Source organism: Acipenser ruthenus, chromosome 10, assembly GCF_902713425.1.
Source record: "Acipenser ruthenus chromosome 10, fAciRut3.2 maternal haplotype, whole genome shotgun sequence".
In the NCBI taxonomy this organism is placed as follows: Eukaryota; Metazoa; Chordata; class Actinopteri; order Acipenseriformes; family Acipenseridae; genus Acipenser; species Acipenser ruthenus.
The window spans coordinates 10,996,805-11,009,383 of record NC_081198.1 but is presented as its reverse complement, the minus strand read 5'-3'; the positions used below and the strand labels follow the sequence as shown (position 1 = coordinate 11,009,383).

The 12,579-nt window shown below is 38.8% G+C and overlaps 1 protein-coding gene across 1 annotated transcript in view; it reads left to right on the top strand.

Moving 5' to 3' along the window:
- LOC117405564 (cyclic AMP-dependent transcription factor ATF-6 alpha-like) overlaps positions 1-12,579 on the top strand; it is a 54,272-nt gene that overhangs the window by 22,580 nt on the left and 19,113 nt on the right. The window contains exons 10-12 of the mRNA XM_059031719.1: positions 4,794-4,931; positions 7,562-7,675; positions 8,232-8,331. Of these exons, the coding sequence (XP_058887702.1) occupies positions 4,794-4,931; positions 7,562-7,675; positions 8,232-8,331 (352 nt within the window). The remainder of the gene's footprint in view (positions 1-4,793; positions 4,932-7,561; positions 7,676-8,231; positions 8,332-12,579) is intronic.

Here is a 12,579-nt window from a genome sequence, read left to right as displayed (position 1 = left end):
GAGTTACAGGAAAACAATTACATCTCGGGCTTCTGTGACAGTTCAGAATTATCTTCCTGTAACTGAAGCCCATCAAACCTGATCACAATGGAATCAGTTTAGTAACTGCTTAGTATTCTGTGACCAGGATTTATTTATGTTCCTTTTTTATGAATGAAAAAAAAAGTTATAGTTTGCATGATGAATAGTATGACTGCCTGCAGATACAACTTATTTCATAATATATATGTCACCTTTTATTTCCATAGGAAATGAATTGTGTGTACAGCTGTGGCCAAAAGTTTTGCATCAGCCTACAGAATTAAGTAATTTTGCTTAATAAAGTTGAACGAAACCTGCTGAATAGTGTTACGTTAACATATTGAATTGCATACCGCTTTGTAGTTATCCATGTACTTACTGAAAAAATGACAAAAATGGAAAGCTTCCGGTAGAATTTTGCGATATCATTTTGTAGTTTCTTTGATTTATTATTATTATTATTATTATTTATTTCTTAGCAGACGCCCTTATCCAGGGCGACTTACAATCGCAAGCAAATACAAATACATTCAAGTGTTACAATATAAGTCATACAATAAGAACAAGAAATACAATAATTCTCAAGTGTGACAAACCACAATTCAATAATACAGCAGATAATAGTGAAAGTTACATCAGGATATGATTAAGTAGTGATAGTTACATCAGGATATGATTAAGTACAAAATACTACAGATTAAACACTTGGGAGATTACAATATTCTGAGGTACAGGATTAAATGCAGTAAAATAGGGGGCAGATAAGAGCAAAATAAAGCATATTTAAATGAAGGGTGATAGTGTCCCAGGATACAACAGAGGAGTTCTACAGGTGCTGTTTGAAGAGGTGAGTCTTAAGGAGGCGCCGGAATGTGGTCAGGGACTGGGCAGTCCTGACATCTGTAGGAAGGTCGTTCCACCACTGCGGAGCAAGGGTGGAGAAGGAGCGGGCTCGGGAGGCAGGGGAGCGTAGCGGAGGTAGAGCCAGTCTTCTAGTGCAGGCGGAGCGGAGAGGTCGAGTGGGGGTGTAGGGAGAGATGAGGGTCTGGAGGTAGCTGGGTGCAGTCTGATCAAGGCATCTGTAGGCTAGTACAAGAGTCTTGAACTGGATGCGAGCGGTGATCGGGAGCCAGTGGAGCGAGCGGAGTAGTGGAGTAGCGTGGGCGAAGCGAGGTAGAGAGAACACCAGGCGAGCAGCAGAGTTCTGGATGAGCTGGAGCGGACGGGTGGCGGACGCAGGGAGGCCAGCCAGGAGGGAGTTGCAGTAGTCTAGGCGGGAGAGTACCAGGGCCTGGACCAGGAGCTGGGTAGCATAGTTGGTGAGGAAGGGTTGGATTCTTCGGATGTTGCTCAGGAAGAATCGGCAAGTGCGTGCCAGAGTGGAGATGTGCTGGGAATAAGAGAGGCAGGGGTCCAGGGTGACTCCAAGGTTTTTAGCTGAGGAAGAGGGAGAGAGTGTGGTAGATTCCAGAGGAACAGAGATAGAGAGATCAGAGGAGGGGGAGGAGGAGGGAAAGAAAAGGAGGTCAGATTTAGAGAGGTTGAGTTTGAGGTGATGCGAGTGCATCCAGGAGGAAATAGCAGACAGACAGGTAGAGATACGGGAGGAGATGGTGGAGTCAGAGGTGGGGAAGGAGAGGAAAATCTGAGCATCATCAGCATAGAAATGGTATGAGAAACCATAGGATGCGATGAGGGGGCCCAGGGAGCGGGTGTAGAGAGAGAACAGGAGAGGACCCAAGACTGACCCTTGGGGGACTCCAGTCAAGAGAGGGTGAGGTGTGGAGGTTGCTCCACGCCAGGTTACCTGGTAAGTGCGGTTGGAGAGGTAGGAGGAGAACCAGGCCAGAGCAGTGCCAGAGATCCCCAGGTCAGCAAGAGATGATAGTAGAATAGAGTGATCAACAGTGTCAAAGGCAGCAGAGAGGTCGAGGAGAATTAGGACAGAGGAGAGAGAGGCAGCTCGGGCACACTTAAGTGAGTTGGTGACAGAGAGAAGGGCGGTTTCAGTGGAGTGAGCAGAGCGGAAGCCAGATTGGAGAGGGTCAAGCAGAGAGTGGTTGGACAGGAAAGCAGAGAGCTGGCGGTGTACAGTCCGCTCGAGGGTTTTGGAGAGGAAGGGTAGGAGGGAGACAGGACGGTAGCTCTGGAGGGAGGTGGGGTCGAGGGTAGGTTTTTTGAGGAGGGGAGTGATAGAGGCTTTTTTGAAGGCAGAGGGGAAGATGCCAGAAAGTAGAGAGGTGTTGAGGAGGGAGGAGATGAAGGGGAGTAGAGCAGGAGCAGCAGCTTGAAAGAGGTGAGTGGGGAGGGGGTCCAAGGCACACGTGGTGGGTTTGTGACCCTGGAGCAGGGAGGAGAGGTCAGAGTCTGAGAGGGGCAAGAAGGTGGAGAGGGAGGGCGAGTTAGTAGGGGATGTAGTGGGTGTAGGGGTTGGAGCAGGAGGGGGTGCGGGGGAGGGAGAGGTACATTTACATGATGTTAAGTAAAATGTTTAAATTGTATTCCTAAAATTATAGGTGATGCAAAATCTTTATGGCCATAGCTGGAGTGTGAGTATTTCCATGCTGGAAAGTTGGACAAGACCAGTGTCATTAAGTGACATTAACAAGAATTTCCATGCTGTCAGGCTTTGAGATTTGATGAGGTTTTTGCAGTCCAGTTGAAATTCAAAGAAACAGAGTATGTTTCTACAGTTGTGAGAAGTGTTTTATTTTTAAGAGACTGTGGCAAAGTGGTTAACAGTGTACAGGTGCAGAAGTGATGCAGTGCTTAATCAGGAGACAAGATAGTGATAATCCAATTAGAAAGGCTTTAATGTTGTAATCAATGTCTGGTGACCTCAAACAATAATCCCAGGCAATACACAGCAATGTGTATGGCACTGTTCAAAATAAAAGGGTTTGCAGTCCCAACTAATAAACTCAGTCCAGTTACAAACACAATATACAAACACAGTCACCAGTCCTGGGTGCGTGCTGCAGTGCTCGTGGTGCTAATACAATTATTATCGTGACACAGGTATAGTGATAAGGAGTAATAACAACAAGTAACAATTAGAGACGAGACAAAACAAACAAAACACTCACGTACAATATTTTTAACACAGGTCCTTCCGGGTCGTTTCCTTAACCATAAACGAAGGAACAGATCACGTCGCTCCGTCCCCTATTTGTACAGTCTCTCATGACCCCTTGGTAAACGATTGCAGCCGCTCCTCCAATCCACGGCTGCCACATAGTTTCCCTTCTGGGTCAATGAGTTAGTGCACCGGAGCTCCGCCCCCTTTCTAGATGACCGACTTCCTTTTAACCTTGGGAATGAATTGTCAGACCATCCGGTCCAGGGTACTCTGTTTCCTGTACTTGGCTCCCTCACAGGTTCGGAGGGAGCTTTACCACCAAGAATCATTCTATTTCTGTCACAGAGACCTAAAGGAATAGTTTTGTTATTAACTCAAATGGTTCTTGCATCACAAGACCTATAAAGTTTCTATTTTGTATATGTCGGAGCCAGTAAGTATCAACAGGTGTTTTCATTTCGCTGTCAGCAGTCTCTTAGCTGGTGCGGGTGCAAATGCATTTGATACGCGCACAACTCAGAAATGCAGGTTTATGATATAGAAAGTGTTCATTTTTTAAAGTCATCATTTATATATGTATTATGTGTGTGTCTTTTGTATTATGATTAAAAAAACGCAGTGAATTGTTATTCTATGACCAGGGACTTCATAGGGTAGTAGTGAGAGGAATGCATAGAATAACAAAAGGCAAGCAATTTTTGACTTGACTGAACAAGGATTTTCCAAGGAATGTCTTGGTTTCAAGTGTAAGTCTGTGAAAAGTATGGGAACGAGGGTTCTTATTCAACTAACTGAATAGTTCATCTCTAGGGGAATACATGTGGTCTCCCACAGCAGTCTAACTAACCTTATTAATTGCAAACAAAGTATGATCTCATTGCTGGATCAGCGTTCAGTTACATCTTGAGAATGTCAGAATATGTCGTAAATGAGATCAAGTTAGGGCTTAAACTGTAGCTAGTTTCTCAGTTTATGAATAGTTGTTCTAGAACACTAGCAGCCATCAAACTCATGCATTAAAAAAAAAAAAAAAAAAATCTGTGAACTGTTTCGAATGGCCAAAAAAATACATCAATGACATTGTTTATCCCAGAGAATAGTCCTGTGCACTTTAACTTGTCTACTTTAAACACAAAAGGACCCGCATTGAGGAGGAAACTTTTGCCCTCATTTATTTTGAAAGCATACAAAAATGAAATATTATTAACAATCGTACTGCTCCTGTTTCTTGTTCATTTTTCATGGGAAACCATTGTAAGGCACTGACTATTCTCCAGTTTGCTATTCTGGCACCTAATAAAAGTCCCAAATCCCCCACAGACTGTATCAATGCTTTCATTCCAAGTCTCACTTCTTGTTAATAACACATGACGACTTCTCTGTTGCACCCCTGCCTGCTCACTCCTCTGTATTCCCTGAACAGGTAGCCTGACAGTCTTTGTGACAGATGGTCTTACCACTGCATATTAGCATGTTTAATTAGTTTTGTTGAAAGTCATGGAAAGACATCAGGCATCAGCTAAAAAGATGAGTATTTTTTGGCATTTCATTTACTGAATGCCACCCTTTAATGCGGAGTGATCTTGCATCTAATGCTGTCAATTGTCATTTACAGTCTGATATGAACTGTATAAAAAAGCATATCATCGGATATGATACATTAAAATTAAGTGCAGGTCTTTTTTAATTTCAGTTTATTTCATCAAGATCCAAACACCAAGATCTCCAGCGCAGTACACAGCGGCAGACATCTGCTTGAATTCTCGACTGAAAATGAGAATAACATGGCACAGGAAACACCTGAAATTCTCATTCCACAAACCCCTGACAGGTAATTATTATTTCTTAGACAGAAATCATCCATTTTATAGAAACCATGGACTTTCATTTTTCCTTTTGATTTTCTTTCATTCCTCTTCAGAATGAGTTGGATTATAGTTGTTATCAATCAGAAAAAAAAAAAAAAATTGTTTTTTAAGATGCTGCTACCATATGTGTTAAAGGCAGATTTTAAAATAAGCTGACAATCAGAAAATGTGATTTCAACAAATACATATGTTTTAAATTTGGTTAAATGGATATGTATGTTTTAAATGAAAAAAACAATACTTTATTGTGCTTGTAAAACATTTCATGTGGTCTAAACCGTATGCAAACATTTTTTAGTTGAAGACTGACTATGATCCTTTTCTGTTTTTGAAGTGAGATGGCTACGAACCCAAATCCTTAAAAGCAAAAAAAAAAAAGTTTGAATTGAATCTGAGAACACAGCTTACGTAAATCACAAAATGGAAAAACTCATTTAGTACAGTCTGTGCCTATGATGATGTCTTCATTTTGTTTCATGATTGTGGTGGTGTGTGCATTTTTTAACTCAGTATTGTTAAGGGCTTATGGGTTTATAGAAAGAGCAAAAAGTACAAGATGGTTTTTATTTACCATATTTTGTTAAACTTCAGACAAAAGCCCATTTGAAGATATTGCATGAATATTTTATTTTTGTGGCAAAGATCCCCCCCTCATAGTTTACTAGGTTTGGTGGGATGCTATCATTTATATGGCTTAATATTTGGAATGGCAGTGCTAAGGAAGACTTCTGTAATTCAAAGGGGAATGTAAGCACCAGCATGAGCAATTGCTAAACTGAGTGGGATGTTGTGTAACTATATCCTTTATTTTTGTTGTATTGTTTAAGCTAAGTTTCACAGTGAATTATGGTTATGTCTCTATACTTTGGCAGTTCACATAGTACTAAACTGTAACGGAAGACGGTTTCCTGACAAGTAAGGATTACTTAAGAAATCTGACCAAAATCTCTAAACTTGTGTAACTAAATGATTGTAATCTTATGTATTGAGAGCCGCAATGGTTGAGCTCTGCCAGCTGCATGCCCTGCTGTCATCAGTGTGGTTGTCAAGATGTTGGAAAAGTGGCTTGCAAGATAAGTATACCATTTGTGATGTGTAGGATTCTTCATTCATACAGTAGCTGTCCCTGTGCAAGTTGCAACACAGCAAACCACTTTTCATACCCCAAAACAGTGCATAAAGAAAGCAGAGAGAACTTCCCCCTGAATGTTATATGTGTTTTCTTGGTCATCATTTCAGATCTAGTTGTTTTGTACCATGGTGTAGAGTTGAATATGAGTGAGTTTGCATCACGTGGCCTGGCATTTGATCCAAAATGCTGATCACAAAATCTTGCTCTCATAAGAAACCCGTGCCTGGTGTTTGTCCAGTGTGCTGCAGCGCTGGTTTAAAGCAACTCTAAATACAGCAAGTAATGAGATCTCTTGAGTGGTAATCACACTCCTTTTGAGTGAATGCTTTTATAATCACTGGTGGCGTCCACCTTCATGCAAATTCAAAAGATGGGGCAGCTGTTTTGGGGGAACCAGATATGGCTGTATGACCCCAATCTGTTCAGTCAAAGATTAATTATCATGCAGTTCTCCTGGGTATATGGAATTGCCAGTGATGGGTGTCATGTTGACACGATGGTGAATACTTAGTATTTGAAGACTAGCATTTTTCCATGGCATTCCCAACAAACCTAGTTCAGTATAGGGTACAATAACTTTGAATATTTCCATTTCAGTGATAGGTGACCAGTTTGAGAAGTGGGGTGTCATTGAATATGCTTTTGTTCATATGAAGAACTATTCTGTTTTATATAATCTTGTACATTATACCCCTGTGATTATACTGTAGCACTCCAAAGCAGATTATATTTGCAGTGTTCATGATCTGACTTCTTTTTAATGCTTGAATTTAGTCTTAAATTGTACTGAATAATTATACAGATTTTGGTGATGGCAGTTTGGAAAAAAGTGCCTCATAAAGTAAGTGAATAATTTGTTGTGCTTAGTGGTAATATGCATGATAATATACAGCTATTTGCTTAACTGCTTATCAGCATTATGCCCAAAATAAGAAACTACAGCAGGACATGGTTTAATGTGTCAGACTCATAAAGGGTATTGGAGTATGTTCCAGAAGAATACAGAATACTTAAATGCAGGTGTCATAAGCAGTCGGTTTTCCTACTTAAACTATCCTTGATTATGAGGACACTAAAGACCTGTTATCAAACAGGAATGCCTGCTGGATAGAATACAATGAAACAAAGAACAGTTGGATGTTTCAAAGCGAGCTTCTTTTGGAGTGGGTTTCAAGACAATAACTACAGGACACACGGAATGGACAGAGATATGTCTTTCTGAAATTTTGTTTCTTTAAACTGTGCAGTGTCCTGTTTTAGCAGTGAAAGCGAATGCCAGAGAGATTACACTTGTCATGTACTGATTGCTAATACTGTTCTCAGACTTTATAATAGTGGTTAATCTGTATTCGCAGTACTAACAAAATGTTTTACTCCATTATATATATATATATATATATATATATATATATATATATATATATATATATATATATATATATATATATATATATTTATAAGATCTGACAGCTCAGCCTTGGATCAGAAGGCCTTGATGGTGGTGAAGGAGGAGCCTCTGTTGTATTTTCCATCTCCCTCGTGTCAGCCTCATGTCAACAGGACCAAGTCTATCAGGTCAGGACTGAGCATATCCAGATCGTATATATCGTGTGAACCATGCTTTGTAACTGTAGTTGCAGTGAGTAGATTGATCAGTTATACACAAGCCATCTCAGATAGATACCAGGACAGAAGCACTTTCCAGGTGCTATGAGGAGCACACGAAGAGTCTGGCCTCAATAACAAACCACTTCAAAGCTCTCCTAAAGATAATAACTGTTAATTAGCTTCAGATGAAGTAGTTTTGCATGCTCTATTAGTTTAATATTGTAAATTGGGGAGGTTTTAATGGAAGGAGTCTTTCACTGTACTGATTCATCTGTTATTCGGTTTTGCTTGTAAAGAAATTGGTAATTGTTAGCTATTGAAACATCAGGTTAGAATATTGTGACAATGTAAAGTATGAATACCCAAGTATTTTTCCTAGCTTTAGAAAGTTCTTGCCACTTTAGAAACTTTTCTTTTCCAGTTAACCTAAAGAAAACCAGTTATCAAGTCGTGTTTTGCTAAGTCATGCAACAACTTTCTATAACCACATATTTCAGATTTCTTTTTCTATTGGTATTTACAGGTTAGCGCATGAGCTACGTGGCTGGGTTCATAGGCATGAAGTTGAAAGGACAAAATCCAGAAGGATGACGAACAGTCAGCACAAAGCAAGAAGCATGCAGGTATGCGGTGCATTTAATACAGCACGGCTTTGTTATCCAATTCATTTACAATAGTACTCTGAAGAAGACACCAGCCAAAGTGTTTATCTAATTGTAGTTTTACATCTTTGCATCCACACCTACAAAACAAGAAGAGTTTTTACAATACACCACACGTTTGTGGCACGTTATTCCTGTGCGCTTCACATGCAGTGTTTTTTGTTTTATTTTTGTTTTATTTTTTATAGTCCTGTGTAAAGAGAAATACAATACAATCTTTAAAAAATAAGTCATAATAATTATAGCATTCAGGGTGAAAAAAAGAACTGACATTTTATTTTCTGCTCTTCATGCAGTTAAATAGAGGGTATAAATAATACAGCACCCAATAGCAAAGTAAACAAGCCTCTTACATTTTTTGGAATGAAGGTCCACGATTTGCTTAGTTCATGTTCTTTTAGACAATGTTTGTTCTTGTCAGTGTCTAGTGTTCTACAGTGGCACTGGAGTGTTAGCTTAAAGTATCTAGTGTGCCCATGAACACATGAACGTCTGTTTCTAAACCATTTCCCAGTTCTTAGAGGAAACCTGCCTCCTCTCACTTTCTCATGTCTCTCATCCACTTTGTGGTGGCTGTCAGAGGAAGATTAGTGCCATTCTATAGCATGGCTTTCATGTTTATCGAAGAATCTGACCTCAAACCGGGGAACATAAAGGGTAAAATTTCCCCTTTAGAAATATTAGAATCCCCTGTGAGGAGACAAGATGTTTTACCATTTCTATGAAGCCAGTAAAAAAGGCAATTAAAATCTTATTGAAATCATAATTGAAGACTTTTACTAGGCATGAAGTCGAAAGGACAATATCTCATAAGAGCTTGTAGTAATTCTTTTTAATACGTCCTGTAAACAGGTTAACCAGAAACAGGTTTAATGCTATAGAATTTGAAATACCACTGAGTCCAATTAAATGTTAACATTTGCTTAAATGAAATACGTATGAGACTGTAAGCAACCAAAAACAAATGTCCTGCACTGTGGAACTGTTCATAATTATTGGGGTCTGTTTCCTTCTTTGGCTGTCCTGGAGGTTAGAATTCCTGTTTAACGACATACATAGATTTGAACAGTGAGATGGAAATTTACACGCAACCACTTAATTGGGATGTTGTCTCCCATCTCTGTTCAATGGCACGCCACATATTTTCTGCGTTAAATAGCTTTCTGGGAAGAACATTTATTAAAGTTTCATTCAGTGCCTGCCCTTTCAGGGTAGAGCCAGAACCAGGGTGGGCACAATACTACATTCTCATTGAGCACAACTATCGCTTACATCGAAATATTACAGATATGGTTGAACTCTACCTTAGAATTCCTGGCAAACAAAGATGCTTTGAACTCGCAGCCTGTTAATTAGGTTTGATCTTCTGCAATCACTGACTAACTCAATCTAACCTCCTGGAAATCACTTAGCATTTAAACCACTACTGTGTGTAGCTGCGTGTTAGAGGAGTAGGCGTATGTGTCTCTAACATAAAACAGAACCGTGGAGGCTCTGGCGTTGAATATTCTTACTGAAAAGTTTCTAAATATGTATTTTAATTGACTTAGACACATTGTCATTGTAATTATTACTGCTGTTGTAAGATAATATACATTTCAGGCAATGCTGGCACTGAACTCTGACAAGCCTTTCTTTTTCCAACAATGCAAGCGGTTGTCCATCACTCACTAATGCAGGGGTCGGCAGCCTATGGCACAGACACACACACATATGCACGTTTTCTTTGTCTTGACACATGTTGCCTTTGGGTATGTTCTCGCATAATATTATTTTGAAAATGTAAATTGGGTGCCACATAGACACTTGAGAGAAAACATCTCATTTTCAATAGTAAAAAATCATAACCGCAACATGTTGTAAAAGCAATAGAAAATGTACATAAACAAGATCTGTTAAAAGCAAAACTAGGCATTTAGGCATTCAAAAATAACTTATTAAAACTTTTGAAAGAAATAAAATAACTACGCCTAGTAAAAACTACGCCTAGTTTAAATGCTTTGTACAGAACAATTTCTAGGCAAAATGGGTCAGAGTATTTCATTTCAAAGTTTGTGGAACAAAACACATTGGTCATAAAAACACTTTTTTTTTTTTGTTCAAAGTATTCACTGATTTGTAAATGACAGACGACAAACCATGAAAAAAGAAAACGTAGAGTTCTGTTGCATGCTTGCGTTTAATTCTTAATTTGAATATTTGTGCTAGATTAAAGCTCCTTATGAATACATGCGTAAAATATCCTAATTTTCTTTCAGTAACCTGCTTCTGGGGTACATGCTGAAGTGTACAACATTCTGAAATAAGCCATTTTTTGTGTTTGTTGATTTAATGTCCTTCATGCTGATTTGATTTCAGTTGTGTATTTTTATTTGATCTTATTGTATTTTTATAGAGGGCATGGGCAGTATTTACTGTAAATAGGCAGTTAATTAAAAATAGTGGAGGAGTTCACATACATTACTGTTACTGTCACCAATGAGAAATTATGGTAACTAAATTATTTTTCTGTTTTTGTTTGTTGAAATACTAAAAAACAAAACAAAAAAAAAAAACATTATTTTATTAATGTGTATCTGTAATAAAACAACATTTTTAGTGGATGCAACAAAATTTGTGAAAAATAAAACGAAAAATTATAAAAAATAAAATTAATTACACTGGGCTTTACATATTGGTAACAATTGTAGGGAGTTTATCACTATGACACTAAGAACCATCGATGTCTAATGCCAGAAATATGCAGCAGTTTGGCAATAAAAATCTGACCCTTTACTGAAAGTTACCAGTGAAACTTGCGTGTTATTACAAAACAAAATACTAAATACAATACCCTAAAAATCCTTGATGATATTCTTACTGCAGGCAGGGATCACTGCCTGCTACCATATTCTGTGTTTTTGTTCAAAATAAATTGTTGGGAAATAAGGAAGAGGTGGGCAAAACTAACTTCCCCCAGTCAGTTAAGTTTATGGTTTCCAGCAGGGTCTTAGCTCAGGGATTCTCAGCTCTCTTAACCGAATGCGCTTTAATTTACCCCCACCTGCATGCTCTCAGATTTTACAAGCCCTTCTAGTAACTGAATAGCAGCACTGTGTTTAACAGGCTCCCCCAAGCTGGACCAAACAAGACACTGGAGCTTTCTCCTGGTCTGGAAGAGGCCGCTTGTGGGGGTCATTCTGTAGTAGTTTTAAAGGACTAAGTGAAAGTGATAGTGATGGGACTGATAAATGTACAGGAACTCTTCCTTTTATATACTTATGTTTTTACAAAATGGTGTGTGTGTGTGTATATATATATATATATATATATATATATATATATATATATATATATATATATACACACACAGTGCAATCCATTTATAAGAATCACTGAATCAAGAAGAATCAACTGCATATAGTAATCAAAACCACTGGGACAAAATCATTCTTATACCAACCAATGTAAAATAATTTGCTTGTAAGAATCAAGGAATCCGCTTATAAGAATCATTTCAGGGCAAACTGACTACATGTAATACGGTACTTGATTAAGTGCAATGACGTGTACAGCCAATAAAAGCTGTTTTTGAATTTGAATTTGATCACATCTTGCGTGATTAGGTACATACACAGCGTGGATAGTGCAATGATGGAGGAAACACTGCATTGTTTGTGTTCTCTTTGTGAAAATTTGTTTCAATAAAGTGAATACACATTCATTGAATACATATTGAGTACAGCAGTTTTATTATGTGATATGCCTGTAGAGGGAATGGGATTGCGGCGCAGTGCGGTGAGGAGGAGGAGGAGGAGGAGGAAGAGGAGGAGGGGGGGGATTGCAGAGCTTTGCATCTCCGCTTAATGAAAAACTGTGAGATTTGCATTGCAACTGATAATAAGCATGCCATAGACGCTTAAATGCAGTGGTAGTCCTGACAGTAAAATACTGTACTGTAATATTTTTGCATTTTAATTCAAAGGCCATTACATGTAACACCGCACGGCAATTAAACTAGGCACCCTCATAAGTCGATTGCTTCTCAAGTATACAGTACTGTAGTAAAATAGGATTCTGCAGTCTTGAGTAAACATAATCATGATCATATAACAAGCTGCTTACCCACGAGGACTTGTTTTGATGTACTGTCCTCAATGATTGAGCACCATTGACATCTGTATACTGTATTTAAACTGCTGGTGGCAAGCTTTTGCTAATTGTAATGCG